General features: G+C 38.2%; 1 protein-coding gene across 2 annotated transcripts in view; it reads left to right on the plus strand.

Moving 5' to 3' along the window:
• Positions 1 to 25,704, plus strand: part of gpm6bb (glycoprotein M6Bb) — a 37,418-nt gene that overhangs the window by 9,816 nt on the left and 1,898 nt on the right. Inside the window, exons 2-7 of one of the 2 annotated variants that reach the window (XM_020939099.2) lie at positions 19,329 to 19,515; positions 21,170 to 21,326; positions 21,814 to 21,982; positions 23,218 to 23,291; positions 23,385 to 23,450; positions 24,777 to 25,683. In XM_020939099.2, the coding sequence (XP_020794758.1) occupies positions 19,329 to 19,515; positions 21,170 to 21,326; positions 21,814 to 21,982; positions 23,218 to 23,291; positions 23,385 to 23,450; positions 24,777 to 24,857 (734 nt within the window). In that variant the 3' untranslated portion in view covers positions 24,858 to 25,683. Of the gene's footprint in view, positions 1 to 19,328; positions 19,516 to 21,169; positions 21,327 to 21,813; positions 21,983 to 23,217; positions 23,292 to 23,384; positions 23,451 to 24,776; positions 25,684 to 25,704 lie in introns of those variants that run through there. The other variant, XM_020939098.2, reaches the window with a different exon arrangement.

Consider the following 25,704-nt stretch of genomic DNA (forward strand, 5'->3'; position numbering starts at 1 on the left):
AGTTTGACCCTGTAACCACACGCAGCCCACTGTAGTAGCTGCACCACAGACGCCGTGTGCATGTCTCTGGTTCTGACCTCCACTCACGCTCCAGAATCTGGGAAAACAATAGTGAGGCCGCAGCAGCTGAAGGGAACTTTTACAAACTGTGATGGTATTAGAACAGACCTTCGGACAAGGTCAAAGTAAGGTTAGAGTATTTAATTAAACAGGATTCACCCAGTGTCTTACATTCACAGCTCCAATAATATGTATTGGATTGACTTCTTTGTGTATAAAAGGTTGATGTTTATTGGACCTCGCCCCAATAAAACACGGTAAACTCTTCGTATTTGCACCTCTTTAAGGACTTGTGTGCATTCTCTGTTTCATTTAATATGAAATTACCCAAATAGCATATTGCCACAGAGACCATGATTTTTATCACCATTATCATATCACCCAGCCTATTCTAAATACATGAGAAGCTGTACAGATTTTCCACCAAGTGCCGCCTAATGCTCCAATGAAATGTGTTGAAACTATTTTCCCTTCAAGACAAAGCTAACAACGTACTCTTCTTGACTAACTGTTTAACTTTTTTTGTGTTGCTTTTGAAATCAATGGGCACTTTTCTGGGGGGCGACGTTAGAACTGTCAGGTTCAGGTTACGGACACCCCCTTTTTTCCCCTCCAGCCCTGGGGTTCTGGCTTTGACTCCTGGGCTCCACAACAATGCCATTTAAAAGTATCCGTGAGGGTCTGTTGTCATAGCGCTGGCTGCGAATCCTTACACGGTTGTGGGATCTGTGGTTGTGCCTATGTCTAATTGAGGTTTGGGGGCTGCCAGGAGAAGTCTTTGGGTCAAAGGTGAGAGGTTGGGTTTGCAGCAGGAGTTTTGGAGGACAATGGAGCTGGCGGGAAAAAAGATCTGAGCAGCTGGAAGTGAGTGCGGAGGGGAGGGTGGGGGGCGTGGGAAAATCCTATGCATCACATGGGGAGTCTGTGTCTGCGTGTCTTATTCTTCATTAGTTCTACCATTGTGTGCACGCTGACATGCAAAAGCCATCCAACAAGTGGGAATATATAGAGGACTGAACGGTTGGCAGAGCTTCAAGGATATTGTTTCAATCATACAAATCATATCTTTGTCTTGTTTAATGAGTTGTGCTGTGCAAATTCATTTTACATACTACATGACAGGCCTGTCATGACAACACATTTTGAAGTGCTATATATTGTTGAACTAAATATAGATGATAAACTAAATGATTTATATTGATATCAAACCATAAAACAGGATTATCCCCAGAAAGTATGTATCTGTAATTGCAATAAATGTATAAATGTATAACAGAATGCAACACTTAATTAGTTTGTATCTATAATGAGGCATAGATGATGAGGCATAGTGATTTAATCAACCCTCAACAGCCCATATCTTATGATTGTATAGAAAAATAACCAATATTGTCCCACTAGAACAAAAAAAAGTAATGTATTGAAAGATAGGTTGATATAGTAATTATTGTAACAGGCCTAATACATCAGGTTGTTAAAAAATGTGTAATATAAGATAACACTTGTCATAGCTTTGATTCTCCCTCATTCAGATAAAAAGGACATGGTCTTCACGTTAAATACATTGAGCGATGTTATATATAGAAGACTACCAGCTAAGCGGGTCCTATGTGATTTATAGGTTATCACAGGGTGCTTGAATTGGACAGCCAGGTTTAAAATGGGTTTGTGGACATAGTGTACATCACAATGGGAGAGTTCACTTTAAGATAGCATTAAAACACTGATCTGATTTTATCCCATTCAGACATTGATTCACTTTTTTGTTGTTGTCATTGGAGAGGTGCTCTTTTGGAAACGTGATCTCTATTCACTCTAGCACAGACGTCCTCAAGTTGAGACTCCTATCTATCAACTGGGAAAAAAAAGCATGTGGCCATCAAGTTTTGCCTGATATGAACATAATATATTTTCTTTGTGAGGCTGTTTTGCGGTAGCCAGGCTGGCGCCACCTAGTGCCTCCGCTCAATTTAATTTCTCTCCAGTGACTAGGTCAGGAATTGGAGTACACTAGATGGCTTGCAAAAACCCCAGAAGTTGTAGACCGCGCACCGGCCAATTAGCGCCTGTCTGGGTCCCTTTTTGTGGTGCAGCACAACAGTAAACAAAGCGGTCGTGATGGATGTAGACGAAGCCATACATTCTGTGTTGGCAACGATTCCCAAGACTGAACAAAGAGAATATTTGGTGAATTTTATCAAGGGGAAAGACATTACTGCCCTTCATCCTACAGGATGTGGCGCATTACATATGTCATGACCAGGCTAGTCTTGTGGATGACTTGGGGTTTACTTTAACTAGATATGATTGGTCCTATAGGACTGACCGATATCACAAAAAGATGTATCATGATCTAGTGCTTCAATATACATTTTCTGAACAATACAATCTTGCACAAAAATGCAGACATCCAAACTTTGGTTTTGCTTTTATAGACCCTGGATTGGCTGTGTAGGCCTCTCCATTAAAAAGGCCTTTACTGATTATGGATGCTGATGTCTGAATCTCGATCTTGATTAATTGCATAGCCCAAATTGGCATTCAACTCACCAACTCAAGGCTGCAGATATCCAAGAACATTTGCAGCTTTTAGGTTTTGCAAATAAACTCTTTGCGTTTTGATAGGATAATATTGCATTGTTTCTTCCTTGGAGTATCAAAAGCTGAGGTCTGTATGTTGGGTTACACTGTGCAGCAGTTAAAGATCAAATCTTCCAATACGCATTAGTTTAGACCCTGACATAATCACACTCATTAGCCTCTAAAATACAATTTCAGAATTTGTGTTTTGTTAGACCCTCGGATCCTTGCCCAGTCAAAACGATGTTGGCAGTCCCTGAGTTATTGTAAATGCTAGCGCCTGGATAATGTGAAGCGTTTGTGTGTCTTGCTCAAAAGCCCTTCAGCCAAAACCACAGTGGCTGCAGAGGTGCCAGGGAGCCAGCCTCGTGAAGTCATTTTGAGAGGGGAAAAACATGGCCGTCGGGTATTCAGAAGTGTGGCTCCGTCTGCAGAACTACATGATAGCAAGGCAAACATGTAATTAGAGAAGTGCTGACTGGTGCACCGTGGGCATTGTTTGGTGAATGGAAAGAACTTTATGCATCCCAAGCCAATGTAAAACATGTCTCAATTAGAAAATGGTTGAAATTTTATATGGCAGGCTACCATTGTGTTCAAGCATAACATTAGGGGTCTTTAACTCGGGCTGCAGAACCACAAATTGATGGGTGATCAAGATCTGACAGTTGAAACTCTGCATGCTACAATTGACTGTCTCATTGTTGTTTTATGGATTCTAGTTTGTAGAATCTGGAAGTAGTCTTAAACTCAAACATATTTTGCTAGCATTTTAAAATTGAAAGAATTCTAGGTTTACTTGCCAACTGTTGCAACAAGACCTCCCATCTATTGACTTAGATTGAGGCGTAATGAAAAGAACAGTTATTTTCCCTAAACAAGGATCATAGTATTTCATTTTGTAATTGTTGAACTTGAAAATAAATTGTCCAGTGTCAGCAAACAGAAAGTGGGTCACAGAAAGAATAGATCTCTCTAATGTGTTTTTCTCATTGAATTGATCAGTTACATCATGGCAGACATGAAGGGGACATGAAGCTAATTGACCTCTTAAAAAGTAGGTCAGTAATGCCACAGTAGGCCAACATACTAGGGCTACTGTACAAGATCATCAATATTTTTAAAAGCGTTTGCGTATGTGTAAAGTCTCCTATTTGTTTTCATAATCATGTTTATTATAGAGTTTGAAAATAACTTATTGAGCTTTATTTTCAAGCACAAATGTTAGTTTTACTCTGTGTTATTGGCAACTGGACACACTCAATTTGTCATAAGAAATTAGTGTTATCATAGTCAGGCTGGTGCCGCCTAGTGCCTCTGCTCAATTTCATTTCTCTCCAGCGACTAGGTCAGGAATCAGAATACACTAAATGGTTTGTAAGAACCCCGGAAGTGCGAATCTGAGCACCAGCCAATCAACGAAGAGCCATGCATTCTGTGTTGGCAACGATTCCCGAGCCGGAACAACGAGACTGTTTGGTGAATTTTATCAAGGAGAAAGACATTATTGCCCTTCTTCCTATGGGATTTGGGAAAAGCTTAATATACCAGTTAGCTTCGTTAGTGGTGCATTATATACTGTACATCATGACCAAATAGCAGTGATTGGTTAAATAAAAAAGTACCTGCCTACCATCGAGCGAGCTAATCCTAATGCTGCGAGGTCAGACAGTTTCCACAAAGTGAAACCAGCTGATGAATCAGGCTATCATGGCCTTGTTACAAAAAAATGTATGTAGTTTTCAACAAACTAATAGCTGTTTCTAAATGTTACTTTGTGGTCTTACACAAGTTCCTATATAGATCAAGACCATTATAAAACTATTTAAGAGTATCCAATGTTTTTGCTTGTCTATTTTCAATACTGGTTTTCAGTACCTAGTTGCAGTACTTGTTTTCAGTATGGATTTGTTTGTTTTGGACAACCCTATAAGAAAATGTTAAATTCATTGAGAAATTGTGACATTTTTTTATTGATAGCTTTTACAGATGCTAACAAACTGGTCCAAATAATCAAGGCAGTCGGATATCGGGCTGAAGCAGGTCATTTATAAAATACTGGTCTAATTCTTGTTCTGTGGCATTACAAGAACCAGCACCATGTTTTTCAGATTTTATGATCCTATATCTGATTTGCTTGTCTAATACCCTCACTTATTAGTTCCCAGGCCTTAAGGGTGTAACAAGTGAGGCACCTTCCCTTGAGAACTGTTCCAAGATGCAGGTCCTTACGGGTGAGCGGACACTGAGGACCATTCAATGTACACCCCCCCACGCCCCCACCCTCTCCACAACTCTTAATCTTACAATGCAGCCAGCCCCATTTGTATCAGCTTCATTATCATTCAGCACGTATCCCAGCGCAGGGGAGTGGCTCTTAGTGCACATGTGATGGAGTTTCCAACCACTTTACTTGTCACTTCAGTTTACCCATGTCAGTTTTTAATTAGCTTCATGACTCCATTTGACAGTTATATTGTTATGTAAAAACAGGTCAAAACACAGGCATTGTTTCCGCTGTTTATAAACTTGGATTGTAAGGGTGTGTCAGAACATCAAAACATCGATTTATCATCATACTGTATCATTATCTTGGGCAGCTATATTGATATTTAAGTGTTTTTTGGTATCTGCACTACAATTTTGTTGACATATTCACTGTTTTGATGATTAAAATAGATGTATTTCATATTCATCTTGCACAAGTAGTGGTTTAACAAAGACATAATGTTGCTAAAATGTGCTATATAATATATTATGGGCAACATATTATCACATCTATGCAGTTTCGTGAGCCATGTATTTACGTATCATATCGAATCTTGAAGGACCCTGTGATTCCCAGCCCTCTTGAATTATAAGTTTACTAAAGAGCTATTTTCTGTTCTTGTTCACCACTTTAGATATCACAAAACACCATGAACAGTTAAATCCTCCCTCCACTCAAATAAATCACCATCTGTCTGTATATAACCAACCTTCTGAAATCGTGGGAATGAATAAAAGAATATGTTTAGGGGGAAAACATGAGTTCAAATTTTGGCCGAGATTGCACACATGTGGTGACTGTGCTCACATTAATGCAAGGAAATGATCCCCTAATGGTTAAGAATGCTAAAGCACAATATATCTGCAAAAACTCTGTGTTTAATGAGAGGCAATATTATAGCTTGGTTGTGGGAGAAAAACCAGGCAAAGATGCTGCTCCTATCCAACATTTAGATTCATGTTTTTTCTTGACAAAGGGTTGAAAGTGAGTGCAGTTTTGGTGTGTACTGTATAGAGTATATTAAGGCACAGATCTCTACAATTGTAATTATCAAGACAGACCAAGCAGATATCCCCTAAAGAAATATCTTGCAATAGTAATTATAGTGCACAGGTTAGTTTGGGGGTAATTAAAGTTCTGTGGCTAATTATTGCTTAATTTGGCTATTTATTTGTTGCAGCTTTAATCATAGTGCATATTTTAAAATGTTTTTATTGTGATTATTATCAGAGGCATAATATAGTTTCAGTATTATCACTTATCACAATATATCTCTATAGTAATATATCGTGCTTTAAAATGTGTTATCATGACAGGCCTAATGTGTGCATGGTTTTAGTTTTCTGTTACCAAAAAATACTGGGCCTCTGAGACGGCGTCATGTGACCTGCCATACTTTATTGCAAATATATGTGCATTGCAGCAAATGGTACACTATATCAAATGCATTGAGTTGTACTGAGAAATAATCTTCTGTATTTGGAATGGATGAAAATCATTTAAAGTCCGTTTTCAAAATAAGTGTATTGATTGATTGAATTTGAAAATTTGGTCAAAGGATGTTGTTCATGGTCCCTTCATGTATCATAATTTCCAAAACAAAGCTTGTGTTTCCTTTGTAGTCGGCTTTATAAAACCTCTGTGGTTCTAGGCCCAGTCATGCGTTTGGCATTTCCTTTTACATGAGCGCTATAAACTTGAGTGTTTTGTTGTCCATGCTGTCTAAAAGTTTGCAGATGGATGGCCTGATTTTTTTTGCCCTCTTTGCAGCGACTTGTTGGATTTTCTCAGTGGGAGAAGAAGTACTCAATTTTGTTACTTAAGTAAAACTACAGATACTGGAGCAGAAAATCACTCAAGTGAAAGTAAAAGTATCACATGAGAAAATCTACTTAAGCAAAAGAACTAAAGTGCCTGTTTTCTTTGAGAGTAAAAAGTAAAAGTATTTTGCACAGATTTTGAAATGCTAGATGGAAATGTTTCATACCATGAAACCTTTCAGGGAAAGCAATAACATCTCCATGGAGACAAGCAGGTGGTGGATCCTCCATCAAAAAGCTGTGCAGTGCACCTTTAAGGCCATACCGAGGAGCATTCCAAGTTAGGAAGTGACAACAGCACTTGAAAAGTTACATCGTGTAGTGAAGACTGAATGTTGGAAGTGGAGAAACTCAAGAATATCTGTGCATTTGTTGTGGGATCCCTACTAAGTTCACTTCCCTTGACCCCTTAAGCACCCCCCCTCTTGTGCCCCTCCTCTGTCCCCCCCCGTGCCCCCCTCTATGCGCTGTTCTGTCCGTGAGAAGACCCCCACCTCTCTCTCCCTCATTAGCATGCCCCTGGGTCCCTACCGACGGCTGTTGCCAAACAAACTCTCACCAAGTCCTATTTTCCTTCTCTCCTGCACTGTCTGCTCTTCTCTACTCATCCATCTTCTGTTATTTTTAAAAACTTGTGCCTCTCAGATTACACATTCTACCTTGATTTAAATGTCCCTCTTCCTCTGTTGTTCACATCAGCCCAAAGGACGCGCTGTTCCCCTGTCATGGAAACGTAGCAGCCCTCTCTCTCGCTTCCTACATCCTTTCTGAAGTGGCCAGATGGAAAGCAGCTCAGTGCATGTTGCTAATGTATGCTAGTGGAGGAGAGGGCATATGGCGCTAAATAACTGTGACCTTATCTGCTGTAGGCCTGTCAGATTTGATCCTTCTTAAACAAATTACATTTTAACATTTCAATGACCTTTTTCTACTTTTGGACTTGAACTTTTCTAAGCATTTTTTTTTTTTTTTTGCTACGAATGGCCAACAACATAGCTATTCTTACTCTCATAACTACCGTTTCTTCTTGGTACTGCTTCAAGATCGGACCATATGGAGTCTAGTTTTGTCACAAATGCAAACTCGATTTCAATACTAAGGTAAAAGCTCAATGCTGTATGCAGTGTTTTATGCTATAAAAGTAAAAACATTTATTTTTTTATAGAATACAATATTCAGCTCCAAATGAAAGCCATTTTATTATCTTGTTTTTTTATCATGTGATCTCTTAAAGATCAAGGCCATTCTAAAATGAAAAACCCAACTTTGTCCCATTTATAGATATCTTATATAAACACATATAAACACATTATTATCAATATGTTAGAGTTAGGGGTTTGACTAAGTGGATTAGTGGAGTAATAATAGAGTTGGTGCTGCTTAAACATTGAGTATTTACAGCTCAACTTGAAGATTAGTATTTAAATCCTGGCAAGGGAAAAGTACATTTATTTCTAAGTTTTTTGGAGATCTACTTTAAGTTTCAAGTTTTAGTTCTATTCCTCTAAATAACTTTTAGTCCTCAAATAATCCCCTAAACCTGCTTTGGCACACTGTCTTGATTGTGCTATCATGGGAAATGTGAAACTAGGCCATGAGTAAAAAATCTCAGCCAATTCAAGGGTCCCCTGTCTCCCGACTGCAGCCTCTCCACAGTCCACACCGAGCTGCCATTCAGGTGCCTCTGTCAAACTGCTATTCACACTCACTCCACTTTCTCAAATAGCGAAGGCCAAAGGGGAGCCCAGGGACTGTTTCTCAAGGATTTACGGTTTAGTTGCTGTAAATAGAGCTATTAAAGAGAGTACATCAACTGAGAACTTCTATATTTGGAATGATTTGTGGAATAAGTATTTTTTTATGACAATTTGTCGTAACTGAAGATACGATGTGTAACTTTTCTGTTGAAGGGTCCATCCATATGTCATTGCTCAGCTTAGAAGGTTCCACAGTATGACATTAAACAGCTCTAACTTGCATTTATTACATTTTAAAGTTTTATAGCTCAGAAGAAAGATTCCAGGCAAAGCAATAACATCTCCATGGAGAAAAGCATTTAATGGACTCTCCACCAGAAAAGTTACTCAATGCACCTTTTAACTTGTAGCGTTTTGTTGAATTAGCTCATCTCACTGCATTGCAACAAAACTCACTTGTTGATGCCATTGCGTGCCTTTACTTTTTTCTTTTTTGTTCTTGCTAACTTATTACAATAATTATTTGTCCACATTGTTGTTGATGGCTGATGTTATTATAATCAAATTTGACTTGGAAACACCTTCTACTAATTGCTATTTTTCTCACCCTTTTTATAATCTCTCATATAAAGGCTAAAGTGATATATATTTGTCCTAATATATACTGTGCATAGTAGATTTTGTTTGCTACTTCTGGATTTGGACTGCAGTCATTTGCTTACCACTTTCAAGAACCTGTATCTTCATTTCCACAGCACGGTCTGAGCTGTGGGGCTGATTTATGAGGAGGCTCTGCAGTGATGGAGATAAATGAACCGAACAGCACCAGGCAGATAAACTGACAGCTGTAAACACATAAATAAAACAAATAAAAGACAGAGATTTGGATGGCCCTCCTTTTGTTGAGACTTTTAAAGCTATAAATCAAAAGAGAAGAGTAGGCGTTTTATTATGGCTGGTTGTATTCAAAGGTGTAATGATCCTTGACCTGGTTATCTCCTAAGGGCAGGAGGTAGACCAAGTGTCATTCTTCCAGGGAGATAGATTATACATACTCATACCGAAAAACCCACATAATAATTGTCCAAAGATGTGTGTTTTTAAGTGACAACATTATTTCTTTTACTCAGCAGTTCAAAGACAACAAAGGAAATATTCTTGCCTGAAAATCTGATGTTCAGCAGTAGTAACGCTTGCTATGAAATTACTGAAAAATAACCAAATTGACACAGACAATGACTTAATTAAGAGTGAAGGCACATGACTCGTAGTTACTCAGTGTTCTTACTGAAGAAATAAGCATGCTTAATTAAATAAACATTGGTTTAATTCATTTTTAGAAAATCACACTTTCACATTAAGTGTTCAGATTTGGTTAATTAGTTTCAGAATGTGCAATTTGTATTATACTCTCGCACTTAATTAACTTAGCTGTTATTTACAAATGAAATTAAACAATACAGATGGTTTAAGTCTTCTTTTTCTGTCATTAAAATAGCAACGTTTTGCCATTTGCACTGTTGTTTTGCCATATTCCAGTTCTACTTAAACTTTCTTTGAGCAGGTCTCATTTTCAATTAGATCTATTTTAATAACGCAACCCCAATCCTCCTCCAGGTTTTGACATGTTATGACTTTATTACCTTGCCAGACGGGAAATGAGAACAGAGAGAACAACAAGGGTCCCCATCGTGGCTCTTCTTTGCTGTGATTACATGGTTAGTGTCTTAAATCCCTTGGGCCCCTTGTCTCCTCGTAAAGAACGCTGACAGTACCAGTGCTGCTACATCGGTCTGTATAAACTCGTACGAGCCAATTCTGTCGCTGTCAAATAGAAACCCCACTTATCATTTGCACTCATCTGCTTGTTTTGTTCCACTTTAAAGCAATTACAAGGCATTATTACTGTAGAATTTCCACTCAGCTGTCACCAGATAGATCCAGCAATAGATCTGAGTTTGCCTCTTCGAATGGTAAACAATGCACTTTTGACAAATTGTCCAACACGCATATTTGATCCACTCATGAGCACCCATTAAAGCCATTATAGTTAGTGTGCAAGCGTGGTCTCCCCTCAAAGTGTGGAAAATGAGACTGCAGTTTTCATAAATGGTGTTTTGGCAGCTTCTCTCTACAGTGCAGCAAAACAACAATACATTAGCATTAGCTGTAAACACACACATCTGCTTGCAATGAAGATGCATGTTAGTCGAGGAATGGATAGTAGAAGCAGATGGGGGGGAGTGCTCAGTGGATATGGGAAAAAGAATTAGACATTTTTCCATACGCCGTGGCAGGTTTCAGCTGTTGGAAGATTTCAGCGCAGTGTTGTGACAGTGGAGTCCAGATGTAATGGTTGGAGTGGTGAATGGGTAAATTGTCGGAGAGTTGGAGATGCTTGAAAGTCAATGTTGGAGATGACAGAAAAATGGCACTGTGATGATGATTACAAGTAAATTCGGCGCTATGTAAATATTCACAGTGTTTCAAGCAGAACCAAACCCAATTACCGTGTCTATTGAAGTAGTGTCAGTTTTCCTCTTAAAACTTTAATGTAGATTTGAATAAACCACAATTGTAATCAAAAATTGAGTTAGTGTAAATTCAGCCTGGATGACTTAACTTTGCTCCCGTCTACCTCACAGCTTCTCCAGAGTTTACCTGCTTCTCAGTCTTCATCATCTCACTCCAAATACTCCTCACCACTGCTCGCCGCACCTCCACCTCGTCCAACCAGCTCTCTTTTTGCCCAATTTAAACCCCCATCTTCCTCATCCTCTCATCGTCATTTCCTTGTCCCTGTCACTCTCCTCATCCTCTCATCATCCCCTTCACTCTCCTCATTTTCTCATTGCCCCCTTCACTCTCGTCATCCTCTCATTGTCCCCTTTAGTCTCCTCATCCTCTCATTGTCCCCGTCACTCTCCTCATCCTCTCATCATCCCCCATCACTCTTCTTATCCTCTCATCGTCCCTGTCACTCTCCTCATCCTCTCATCTTCCCCCTCTCTCTCCTAATCATCTCATTGTCCCCTTCTCTATCATCCTCTCATCATCCCTGTCACTCTCCTCATCCTCTCATCTTCCCTGTCACTCTCCTCATCCTCTCATCTTCCCCCTCTCTCTCATCTCATTGTCCCTTCTCTATCATCCTCTCATCATCCCTGTCACTCTCCTCATCCTCTCATCTTCCCTGTCACTCTCCTCATCCTTTCATCTTCCCCCTCTCTCTCCTAATCATCTCATTGTCCCCTTCTCTATCATCCTCTCATCATCCCCTTCACTCTCCTCATCCTCTCATCATCATCATTCTAATGGGGTCTGAGAGCCAAAGCTACTGATACTTTCTCTTTATGTCTGAGTCTCTCCAGGTTGAATTTCTGTTTAAATAATTGGGGTGCAATTAGTGTTGTTACTGAAATTACTGAAATTTCAAAATTCCAATACTAAGTAATTAACCCAATACGCATGATAAACACACTTTCTTTAAACGATAAGATGTGATTTTCAACATTAAACATTCCCCTCAGTCGTCTAGGCAGGTTCCACAGTGGGCCTTGTGCGCATATTAGTCTATGTGATACTGTTACAGCTCAAGATCATTCTAAAGCAATTATTTTGAGCAATTATTTTTTCCATGGGGCCACACGAGAAACAGAAAATATTGTGGAGGGCCAGGCCAAAATGCCTGGTAACAACCTGGTAAGACTGTTAAGAGTTTATGTTATGATTAAGCAATGAAAAAGTGTGGTTGCCTTACAAAAGATGTCATAAAAAAAAAAAAAAAAAGCTATTTTAGTCCATTTATGAGGTAAAACTATAAAATATGTTTATTTTGTAATTCTAAATGATTGTAAATGGGTCGGTCAGAGTCAACCAAAGGACCGTACGTGACCCAGGAGCTGTACAATGCCCACATCTGTTCTAAAGCTATTCAAGAAAGGTTCATGTCTATCCTGTGACTGTGACTTCGTAGTATCGATACTTGCTTGAATGAGTATCTAGTTTTACTATTGATTAGTATCTGATTTTTGATGCAGTTGACAATCCTGGTGCAATTATTTTGGCACTGGTAAGATTAATATAGCGCCTCTTCAAACAATTCAAAAGTGGTAACTCCTTGTCAGAATTAACTACAGCTCGAAACATTCTCAAAACTCTCCAAAGTTTTCCAAAATCATTGAGACTCCAAACTCTAGTGTGAATGAATATAGATTTAAAGTGTCCCTTGACCTTGTTTGTCACTTTTCTCGTAACAATCAAACTTCAAGATAGAGAAAGTGTGGCTAAAAAGTTTTCATGGCCTTTTGTTTTGCTATTGTTGTATCTTGTATAATACACTGAACATAATTATATCACACATTGTTCCCCTTTGTATCAACGGTGAATAATGCTTCCTTCATGGCCCATTCAAATGCCACAATCAAAAGTGAGAACACAGTCATTACAGAATTATAGTGGTTATTGAATCATACATTCCTATGGTGACTTGTATTTTATGACCACCTCCTAGTTACAGAATTTAACTTTTCTGTTTCCAGCATTTGCTTTTCACTGTGGGGATGCTATTGCTTTGCCTGAAATGTTCCACAGTATGGCATTACGACAGTCAGATCTAGGGAGAGGCGACCCCGCTTACAGGAACAATGCATGTTTTCAGAGTGTTAGAACATGTGACTTAATACATTCTAAATAAATAAGTTTAATGCCAGACTGTGGAACATTACAGGCAAAGCAGTAACGTCTCCACAGCAACAAGTAGGTACCCCACACCAGAAAGTTACATAGTGCCTGGAAGTCATGTATACAAAATGTCCCACAAGTTATGAATATACTTTTACTTTGAATTAGGGCTGGGTATCATTAATAAGCTGCCGAAACGATACATACCTCGATACACAGGCCACAGTACGATATATATCTCGATACAGTGAGCTTTCGATTTGATATGATTCAATACGATATATTTCAAATCAATTCGACACGAATTGATAAAAAGTAAAGGCTAAATCATGGTTGTGATTCCAAAAGTCTTTGTTAAACCACTTCTTTTTAAACGCACCCATTTTAATCATTAAAACAGTGAAAATGTCAAATGTGTCGCTTAAATGAGTTTCCTTCCCCTGAACAAGCAACAAAACTGTAGTGCTGTAATAAAATAATTAAGTAAAATATACCAAAAAGTTCTCTTGGCGATATATATCAATACAGCAGCCCACGATATCGATACTGTATCATCACATTAAACGTTACAGTATATTGATATTTTTACACACCCCTACTTTGTCAAAAAATATTTAGTACAGTTTTTCTTACTTTGTATATTTGAAGATTTCTGTGTGTATATTAAATGTAGAAAGTAAATATATATATTTAAAAAAAAAAACCTTTGAATGAAACTTTTGATTCGATTTGACTCAGTGAAACGTCATTATTTGCATTATGTCCATTGTGGCTGCAGTGTTGAGTGTTGGAAAAGCACACAGGATGCAGCTCTGCGGTGGGTCAATCCACTTCTCCTCTTGTGTGCCGGAAGACTCACTGCTATTCTCCCTGTCCCCTGAGGGTCCGCTCTGTCCAGAATGTCCACTCTGGCACTGGACACTGGCTCTTTGTATGAGGAGTCAGGACTTTTTTCTATTTGTCACACACATTGTCGTCTTTATCTGCTGTCCTCCTCGTGATGTGGATGTGGCAAGTCTGGTTTCTGTTGCGTAACCAAAGATAATCACTGTGAACTGTTTTCTTATCAAACAGCTCAATTTTGTATTTGATCATGAAAACAGATAAGTAGGTAAATGTAATTGGATTATTTTAGGACTATGACTTGTCAAATTTCCTTGTTTAGTTTTGGAGCAATCTGGAAAACTGTTGTTTTTGTTGTTTTAATTGTTAATATGTCAATAAGTTTAAATGCTTTATGTAACTTTTCTGGTAGAGGGTCCGTCAAACCTCATTGCTTTAGTTCTACCTTACATTTATTACATTTTATAATTTTACAGCTCAAAATTACCTAAAAAAACAAAACATGATCTGGTTTGGTCTCCCTGAAGATAGAAAGGTTAATGCTATACCGTGAAACATTCCAGATAAAGCAAGAGATAAAGTATTTGATGGACCTTCCACCAGAAAAGTTACACAATGCACCTTTAAAGGGACAGTCCGGAATTTTGGACATAGGACCTCATTTCTTAGTTAGCTAGAGTGTTGGAGACGTGCGGAGACACTTTTTTAAAATATTCCATCCGGTCCTTGTATTTACAGAGGTCGCTGGTGCTAGGCTAGCGCATGTCAATGGCCATAGTTAGCCTGCCACTAAAAACAGTCTTACCCACTCCACAAAACACCCGAAGCAATTCTATTATTACGCCAGACTGTCGATGTGAATGTCTGTGTTGATAGAATAATTTTGAAAGTAAAACCAACTTTGCATTTAAAAGATTTATGTCAGAGCAGCAGCAGTGAGTTGTACTTCCTGATAGAAAGCTTGGCAGCGGCGGACTGATATCATCTAGCACCTATCTTACTGGCAAAATAAAATTCCGCTGCCACTGAGAAAATAGTCCCTCAACATGCGACGATTCATGCTACGCAAAGTTGGTTTTATTTCAAACATTATACATATACATATAACATGCTGAATGAATAATGCTGAATAATGCTCTCTAAAGCGTCTTTGGGGACAGAAAATGTCTGTGAAAGTGCTATATAAATAAAGACTTACTTACTTATTCTATCAACACAGACAGTTACATCGACAGTCTGGTGTTGTAACAGATTTGCTTCGGGTGCTTTATGGATTGGGTAAGACTGTTTTTAGTGTCAGGCTAACTATGGCCGTTGACATGCATTAGCCTAGCACCAGCAACCTTAAAGTGTCTCCCCACGTCTCCATCACTCTGATTAACTAAGAAATGAGGTCCTGTGTCCAAAATTCTGGACTGTCCTTTTAATGTCAAATACAGTACAGAATGTCTACAATGGTTCTTTTGTGAAATGATTATTATTTGAGTGGTCAGCTTATGCTATGTGTCTGTGCTGTCCCAGTCATTCAGAACTGTTGGACTCAAGTGCCAACATGTCACGTACAGCTGTGAAAACAATACCCTCCAGGATTTATTAAGAGTACTGGAGGTGAGAAGGAGAGGTCACCCACCACAATGAAGTTTCTGAGAATATAGTGCTAAAATATAAGAGGCTATACGTGCTGTGAAGCTAACAAATACCTATGATTAGTAGATAGACCTTTGGCTATTGGCCTTAAATCCTCTGCAAAGGCTCATTTTTGTTTGGGTCAACCAGCTGCCTAAGAGCCTGTTTACATGAGAACTCTTAAAAACAACAAAATTTATCGGAAGCACCTTTTGTTTAGATGGTGACAGCATTTTGGGTCTTAAAAACACAAAAATCTGTAATCACCCTCCAGAGTGGAAAAGTTGAATACGCTCCGCCGTAGCGCTTCCGCCTGCACTGCCCAAGATGCAAAACTCTGGTCAGATCTACTCACGTCGCATACAGATTAACGTCACATTTGTCTACATGCAGAATAAAAAGTGAAGATGCAACGGCACTTTTGCGTCTTCTGTTCAGACCGTCATCATGTAAATGTAGCCTCAATAGGCATAAAGAATAGATGCATAAAGCTTTATCTGAACATTTTAGCTAAAATAGGGTACTGCAAAAATTTGACTACACTGTTCTCTTATCCAGTTAGTAGTAAACAAATGTTGTGGATGAGTTTTTTGTAAATTCATATTGGATAAATCAGCTTTACATATTTGCCCAAAAATGTTGCAGAGCTTTAAAAAAAAAAATGAGGTGATGTCACTTGGTTCATCTTGTGTTTCTAGTGCGATTTGTTGTATTATTTCAATCTTATTTGTCTCAATTAACTTTCAACATGAATGCTTGGCTATCTCTACAAAAACATAAATTCAAACCTTGTTAGGACCTCTAAGACCTCTAATATTTAGTTCTTAAATGCAAGTTTTTTTTTAATGTATTAACACTGGCAATATACTCAGAATGAAATGCTATTATTACAATGTCATATTATTTTTCCTAAATCATGTCTTCCTTCTTTTGCTCATGTGTCTATATGTTCTTTTTCCACACTGGCCTCTGGACTTGGACGAGGGCAAACCTGATCAAAGTCTTTTTAGCAAAACAGATACCCGAGTTGGACTCCCTTGCAGCTTTTATGTCCCTGACGTGCCAAAAAGCATTGCACTCAAATTGATTCATAACAAGCTACCGCGCCTTCTACCCTTAGAGAAATAAACCATCGGAAAATATTTTTTCTTTTTCAGCCTGGACGAACTTTATGACCAGGAATGTAGTGTGACAGGGGGAAGCCGTCTGACGCTCCTGACTGTGAGAGCCTGCTGATTTATAAGTCTCTTGCCTGGCTACCTGACAGTGACCGCTAATACAAGAACAAGATGCTGTATTTACTTTGCATAAGGGCTCAATATCTTGTGAGCCTTGGTGCGATGTGGGTTGTGGTACGAGTCACCTCTGCTCCGCTTTGGGCTCACCAGTCATTGAGCTGTGGTTAACCTGCTGTCATGGCAACTGCTTTTCTTCACCCATCCTGGGGCAGAAATGCTTTTTGATCTCCCTGTACTACACAAACAGAGAGGACCAAGCATCTGACTGCACATTGCTGGGTAGCCGTGTATCTCTTTAGTTGCTCTGTCATGGTAAAAAGACTCTTGAGTTTTGCGTATTTTTTGTTATAAGGACAGTGGTTTGGGGTGGTATCAGCAGACATGCACAAGGCCAATACCACAAAATTACAATAAAATAAAATTGTACTGAGAATAGAAACAAGTGACCTATTAACTTTTAAAGAGAATTGTATTGCTTGAATATGGTTGCTTGACTTGTTATTCTGTTTGCAAGAGACAGTAGTTCAGTTCGTAGAGCATTTGTCCACAGATCTGAAGTTTGGTGGTGCGATTCCAGCTCACACAGATGAATAGTGCTGTTGTGTCCTTGGGCAAGACACTTAAACCCCCCCTCTGCTTCATTGTCTGCATACACTGGTGACTATGAATGTGTTTGTGGTTTCCTTACCAATGGTGTGTGAGAGGGGTTCCTTTCCATTTACCATTTAATTTTTGCAATGCTTTTTTGTGACATTTGAAATCAATAAATGTCCAAAATCATTGAAAATTGTGTAACGTTGTAAAGGAAAGACTTATCTGAGGAACCAAAGTTGTACTGTAGATTGTGATTCAACTTTTCATACTTTGAAAACCCAAGTAAAACTTCACTGGAACAGAGAAAGAATGCAACATAACATTTTAAATCCCTCAAAATGTCTTGACCTCGTTTAAGGTGAGTACAATGTAATTTGACTGAAGAACTGGCTCTTTGTTTATTTTCCTTCTCCCTGGCCTCCTCCTTTCCTATCAGCACTATCCTCTGCAGTGTTGTTAGCTTTAAACTCTGACACCCAAGTTATCATTTCAGACTGCATTCTGTCACGCACTGTTTCACAAACCCCCAACCACTTCTGTATCTGCTAATAGTCACTGCACATCTTTCTAATTTGACTGTTATCAACTTTATCGCTCAAAGCTTCAACAAAAACATACCACTCACGCAGCTAATGAGCAAAGAGCGATTGTAAAGGCTCTTCCCGACGTGGCATCAGGTTTAATGTGTGTTCCTCACGTAAACAGGCACTGACCTTGGTGTCCGATGACTCACAGACAACATCCTGTCAGACATGTGGATCTAATTGGACGCATTCACTGGCTGTTTGTAAAGTGTCTATGGGCCTTCACAGTGCAATGTGTATTGTAGTCACTGGCTCTACACAGGGTTGGATGCGATGGTGGTTGTGTATGTAGGTTACCTGATTCTGAGTAAACATTGATTGATAATTTGGCAGTGGACTATCCTCTCTGACCCATTCGTTTGCTGGTGCCCTTTAAAATAGTGTTGAATTGTAAAGAGGCCGGACATGTTGTTTCCTATGTAGCTTTACGAGTTTTTTTTTTTTTTTTTGACGGGGCAGTCTTACACAAGCATTTAGCCATTGTTGTATGTATTCCTTTATGAGTAATACTTGTTTGATATCACAGTGGTTTGACCTTGGCATTCACTGGCACAGAGATTCTGATAAATTATATAATGCATTTTTATGGAAGCTTCCTGGCAAACAAATGATTATTTACTGGAAGACTGGATGATACTCGTAATCATAATTCCAGTTTATTCACCAGGGGCATGAAAGCATTTATTTATTTACACGTGGGTGAGCTAGTGAGAAAATTGATGTTTTCTGGAATGTAGGGTAATTTTTTGAAAAATGAAAACAATGAAAACAAAACAGCCTTTTGGCTTTTGGGTGCAACTATGTTAGTAACGAGAGATTGACGATATGGGTTATAGTTTGTATGATTGTTTAGCATCCAGAGAAACTGATGGTCGATGAGCTGTGCCTATATATATTTGGACCGATTTTGATTATTTTCTTCAAATTATGCCTTTTGAATTTACTACAAACTCATCCAAAGCTCTTTTTTTAACCATAAAACTACAAGAAAGCCATGTATTCTCACTTTCTGCAGTTATATCTTTGCATTTAAGTTAAAATAAAGCTTTGTGTGTATTTTTTAGGCAGCAAATTGACCAAAACAAAATACTGACCTGTGCTATGAGATTTAAGGCCGATAGCTAATATGTTAAAAAGTCCAAATATCAGCCACCTGGTATAAGGGGCATTGATATATCTCCATACTTACATTATTTAAACTTTGAGCCATCACCGTGGGACCAAGAAAATATTTGTTATGATGTGAATTAAAAACAATAGAAAGAATCCTTACCTGGTCAAACCAAATACATCCATATACGTTATTTCAACTTGTATTTTTTTGTGTTTTGCAGGTTGTTTCGAGTGCTGCATCAAATGTTTAGGGGGCGTCCCGTACGCGTCTCTCGTGGCGACCATCTTGTGCTTCTCTGGAGTCGCCCTCTTCTGTGGCTGTGGACACGTGGCCCTCACCGGGACCGTCACCATCCTGGAAACGCACTTCTCCAAAGTCGCCTCCGACCATGCCATGCTCACTGACATGTAAGCTATTTCAAATATTATATGCTGAAATTACCCTATATAATGGGCCAATAATTTTGCTTTCAGATTTTGCTATTCTAATGGGTATAGAAGTTGTATGTTCTCAGAATCCCCATAAAAAGTATAAAAAACTGAAACAAACTATTGATCCACAAGGGGACACAATAGCTCACATATCACAATATACTGTATAATGATGTAATTGTTAAATAATCATAAACAAGCAGCAAAAATATCAAGAGACTCAAATAAGACATATGTAAAGTAAAGTAAAAACTAAAAATAAAATATAGAAATATAATAATACAATATATCTTGGCTATATACAAAATAACCACAACTTTACTCTTTTGGGACTCTGTTATAGAAGAAAAAAACAAAAAACAAAACATCAAATCCATATCAGACCACTCCTAATTTTAAGACTTGTCTCATCCAAGTAATCCATTGTTGATATAGTAGTGGTGATGTGGAAAAAATACTCTTGTCTTGCTCCAAATGTAAGATTAGTAGTGCTTTTACGTGCCTCTTCTAAGATGATAATGCTTCCTGTAAACCTTATCTTATCACTAAAACAAGTCCAAACATGGGGAGGTTGTACAAATCTGAAAGAGTTATAGAATAAAAGGCCAGTGACAAAAGCCAGGTTTGAGCGTGTGTCTGATGTCTGAGTGGAGCTGAAGTGTCCTGGGGGTTAGCAGAGACATGCCTCACCTGTTACCTCACCGGGCTTCACTTCACAAAGGATCCCAGCTGCTGGCTCCATCACACACATCTGGGGATGATTAATCAGCCCATGCAGGTTATTTAATGGAAAAGACACATTTGGTACAAGTATTTTCCACATAAAAATGCAGATTCTTGTTTTAATTTTAAGTAGCTTGCAGTTTGTCACACAAAACCAAAACTAAAATGTTTGAGTTTAAGAACATTGTTTAATCAAAGTGGTGTTAGATAATAGTTGTGCAAAATTGCATCAATGACATAAACCATATCATAGATACTATTGGCATTAGTCTTCATGTTTTGAAAAGTTTAAATAATCAGATTAATTTTGGCAAAGTTTACTCTATAGGTGTAATTAATGGTCCACCTGCTTGTTGTCATGGAGATGTTATTTCCACTGTATATTAATAAACTTGCCACCATGACCAAGTACAAAAACAGATCAAATCTTTGGAGAGGTGACCCCATTCATAATAATTAATACATGTTGCTCAACATATTTTTGAGCAGTAAAAATTTGTGTAAATTAAGAAATACAAGATATACTGGTCCCCCAATCTGAGGTCAGACAATTGACTCCCACTAGGACCAAGTTCTGTCATTGTGTCCTTAGGGAAGACACTTTACCCACCATTCCTAGTATCAAAGTGGTGTGTATGGGTGTGTGTGCGTGAGTGTGTGTAAATGATTAGTGGTGGTGGGAGGGGCTCAGATTGACAGCCTCACTTCCGTTAGTCTGTCCCAGGGCAGCTATGACTACAGTAGTAGCTCATCATCAGAGTGTAAAGTGAATGAATAATTACTACAGTTGAGCACTTTTGACTTTATCTTAATATTTCCCCCATTAACGGTGACTGGGACCTAGCTACTAAACTCTGAGAGGAAAAAACAACAAAAAACATTACGATCTTATCTTTCTTGCTGACAGAATCCAGCTGATGCAGTACGTCATCTATGGAATTGCCTCCTTCTTCTTCCTGTACGGGATCATCCTGCTGGCAGAGGGCTTCTACACCACCAGTGCTGTCAAAGAACTGCACAGCGAGTTCAAGACCACCATCTGCGGCCGCTGCATCAGTGGATTGGTATGTTAGCAGAACCACCCTGCCATGTTCATTCGGTTATTTCTTATACACTCACTGATAAAAATAGCTCTGTGTTTAAGGGTCCATATATTATGCTATTTTCTGGTCTACATTATGTGTTTCCTCATCAAAAACACACAATTGCTGCATTTTTAGAATGAGTTCTTCTCTCAGTCTAAACTCTCTTGGGATGTTCAAACTCCATACATCTTCACTAGAATCATTTGGATGATTTCAGCCTGAACAAAAGGTAAAAGGGAGCTTTTAACTTTAAAACTGCAACTTCATGATCACACACATCACAAGGTGGAACAGAGCATTTTGATCTTTGGAGATGTAGACAGACAGATTGTGAATGAAAAGAAAGCACAACTCCAGGTATATTTTTAATGAGGCAACAACATTATAACCTGTCTTAAAGCTCACAAAAATCAATTTAGCGTAATATAAGGCCTTTTAAATATGAATTGTGTGCCTGTGTCCTCAGTTTGTCTTCCTCACATACATTCTGGGTGTGGCCTGGCTCGGCGTCTTTGGCTTCTCTGCGGTGCCAGTTTTTCTCTTCTACAATATGTGGTACACCTGCAACACCATGAAGTCCCCTATGGCAAACCTCACCAGCATTGATTCCATCTGTGTCGATGTCCGTCAGTATGGTAAGACGTAGGGCTGGGAGTCATGGGGTTCCCTACGATTCAACGCATGATACTTGGCTTTCTTATTTGATTTTACTAGTTGTTTTTTTTTGTCTTAATTAGGAGTAGTGGAGGTAAATAGATCTTTATTTTATATTAACATTGTATTGCTTTATCTGTATTGTGCAGCACTTTAGAAACTTTAAATCATCCTAACAGTGAATATGTCAAATGTAATTCACAAACAAGTTTCCTTCCATTAAATAAGTCTTGCGATTACAAAAAAAATCAAAGATAAAAGCTAAAAGATAAAAAAAAAATGCTGTTGCAGATATATCAAAACAGCAGCCTATGATAACAATACTATATTACCAAATTTAGTATCACGATATATTGATATTTCTGCACACCCCTTCTTAGACCGTAAGTTGTGGCATAATTGAACTGTTTTGCAATATTTGAAACTCTGACCACTACTGACGAACTAAATAACCACAGAAATGGAATTCATAAAGATCATGTCATTCATAAGTATTAGCATCCAGATGAGGTCCATATTGTCTGCCATAAAACCTCAGATTTCAAGGCTAATGAGCTCATATTAAGAAACCACTTTTTGTTTATTGAGTTTGTGGCTGAATGTAAACACAAGTTGGTCTGTCAAGTCAGTAATCAGATTTGACTCATGAAGCTAAGGGGTGGAGAGGTACAAGGCCTGTTTACATGAAAACGCTTGCGGGTAAAAACGACAAAATATTTTATCGGAAGTGCCTTTCGTTAAGACGGTGATGGCATTTCTGGGGCTTAAAAACGCAAAAATTTGAAATCACCCTCCAGAGCGGAAAAATTTAATACGCTCCGTCGTCACTGCCCAAGACGCAAAACTCTGATCAGATCTGTCGCATACACGTTTACGTCACATACATCACCACCTAGCGTCGCCACCTGGCATGCATGCCCAATCGAATTCCACACACTTTTGCGTCACTGTATGCACGCAGATTTCCTCCTGAAAACACATCTTAAACGCAGGATAAAAAGTGAAGACGCGATGCCACTTTTGCGTCTTCTGTTCAGAACGTCGTCATATAAACGTAGCCACAAACATAACATTTCTAGTGGAGGGTTCGCCAACTGATCTCAGTTCTGTGGAGAGTCGCCCCTACATTTTTGAGCAGTAGAAGCACCCGTAGTGATTTTTTTTTTTTTTTTAAGTTGCGCAGAGCACCTTTAACCTTATCATTTGTTTCTTCCAGGTATTATTCCATGGAATGCCACACCAGGAAAGGCTTGTGGATCTACACTAGGAGACATCTGCAATTCCAGCGAGGTAATGCTGCTTCTTGTTAAGACGTCTGTAAGAAAATAGTAATAATAATAATAATATTTTTTAACACAAATGTCTGTTTTCTTCCCTCTACAGTTCTACCTATCCTATCACTTGTACATTGTTGCATGTGCTGGAGCAGGAGCCACTGTCATTGCTCTGGTAAGTGACCAAAATAAAGTTTCTAAAATGCATTTTCATTCATTGCATCCATATATTTTACAGGCATACATTCAATAGATTACATTAAAGTATTGTGGAAAATAACATAAATTAAACTTTTATTAAAATTGCAAATTCCTTATGGCTTACACATGAAGGCACACAATGAATTACTGGCATATTTTCCACAATATTCCAAGTATTAAAGGTCCCATATTATGCAAAATTGACTCTTGTGAGCTTTTTGCCATGTTACCTCATCAAAAACATACCTTCATTCACACATTTGAGTAATCCTTTATTATCATTCTGTCTAAGTTGCCAAAGCTCAAAATGCTCTGTTCAACTTTGTGATTTCATGAAGCGGTAGTTTTCAAGTTAACAGCAACCTTCAGTAGAGATTAGGTCTGGGCATCATTAAGAAGTTGCCGATATGATACATACCTCGATTCAATGCACTTTTGATTCAATAGAATATATATTTCAAATCAATTCCATACCGTTCAATAAAACCAAAGGCTAAATGATGGCTGTGATACTAAAAGTCTTCGTTAAACCACTTCTTGTGCAAAGTTCATATCAAACACACCCATTTTAATAATCACAAAACAGTGAATATGTCAAATCTGTTGCATAAACAAGTTTCTTTTCACTGAACAAGCAACAAATCTGTAGCTCTGTAGCAAAATAATTTAGTAAAATATACCAAAAAAATACTCATGCTGATATATCGATACAGCAGCCCACAATATTGATACTGTATCATCACATTAAACAATACGATATATTGATATTTCGATATTTTTGCACACCCCTAGTAGCGATTGGCAATTCCAGGGCTGAAATAATCCAAATGACTCAAGTGAAGGTGTATGGAGTTTAAAAGCACAGTGGAGCACTTCCTGTATTACCACATGACCTCACAAGGTGGAACTAAATATGCAGAGTTTGTGTGTTTAAATGTGTGAATGAAACAAAAACTCCAGGTATGTTTTTGATGAGGAAGCAACACTATAACATAGATTATAAAATAGCGTAACATGGGCCCTTTAAATCTGTATTTTAGTTAGTCTTGTGTGCTGTGAACCCTTCTCTACCATTTTTGTTCACTGACAAGAACAAATGTCAACTTCATTTGCTTTTCATTATATCATAGTGTAGTTGCTTTTAGTCTCTTAGTGTAAAACAAAACAAAATCAGTTTAAATTATACTTGATTACTGCCTTTGACTGCTGGAAAACTGTCTTTGCTGATTTGTCACATGTCCAATAACCAGGAAGTGGGCGGCATGATCTCTCACCATACCTCTCTGTTCTTTTCCACCAGCTGATCTACATGATGGCTACCACTTATAACTTTGCCGTTTTGAAGTTTAAGAGTCGAGAAGATTGCTGCACTAAGTTTTAAACAGTGCTCCATATATTTGAAAGCTGTACTGATTAGTCACTGACAACATTTGAACTTAACAAAATCAGAATAGGAAATATTAGTGATCACAAGTGTAAATAGCTGATTGTTGCGTTCTTTAGCATCCAGGGACGTCCAAGGGTGATTTTTCAGCAATGTCTGATTTTTTTATTTTGTTTTTTGCTTTTTCTGGCACTCGCAGAAGTATTGCAGGATTTGAGGGGACAGCTAGAGAGTCGAATCGAAATTTCACTTAATTCACACATTATCATAGGTCAAACTGATTCGAAGATCTTATTACTTCAAATCAAAAATATTTTAAGACAGATTTCTCTTAATTTCTTACAACTGTCAACTGTTGAGTATTATTGTTGATGCCATGAAGTGTTACAAAACATCAGTATTTTTTGTTTTGAACTTAAGGTGTTAAATCCATGAGTAGTATCGACCGTATGTGTATTATTAGATGCATAAATAGCACTCTGAAGGTTTAGGCCTGTACCCATCGATCCCAATGGGGCCATAAGCCTTTTTTCATTCCATGTTTGATAATACAGTTCTTTTAGATGAAGTACATATATTCAGTTGAACGAGTGCTGATGCTGACAGGCCTTGGCTATGAAGTCTGTTTTCTATTCTTTTTCCCAAGTGCCATAAAAGAGCCATTTTGTTTTTTCTTAACACTGAGCCTGCATGCTTAATATTCCAGATGCTTTTGATGTGTTTTAGTTTCTTATACTCAATTTTTCATATATTTAATTTTCTCCTAAGTTTTGGACTGTAGCGATTACTTTCGGTATAAAATAAACAATCTTTGTTTACAAAATTTTCCCACTTGGTTGATTTA

Source organism: Boleophthalmus pectinirostris, unplaced genomic scaffold, assembly GCF_026225935.1.
Source record: "Boleophthalmus pectinirostris isolate CB_2022bp ecotype Guang Dong unplaced genomic scaffold, ASM2622593v1 HiC_scaffold_1, whole genome shotgun sequence".
Lineage (NCBI taxonomy): Eukaryota > Metazoa > Chordata > Actinopteri > Gobiiformes > Gobiidae > Boleophthalmus > Boleophthalmus pectinirostris.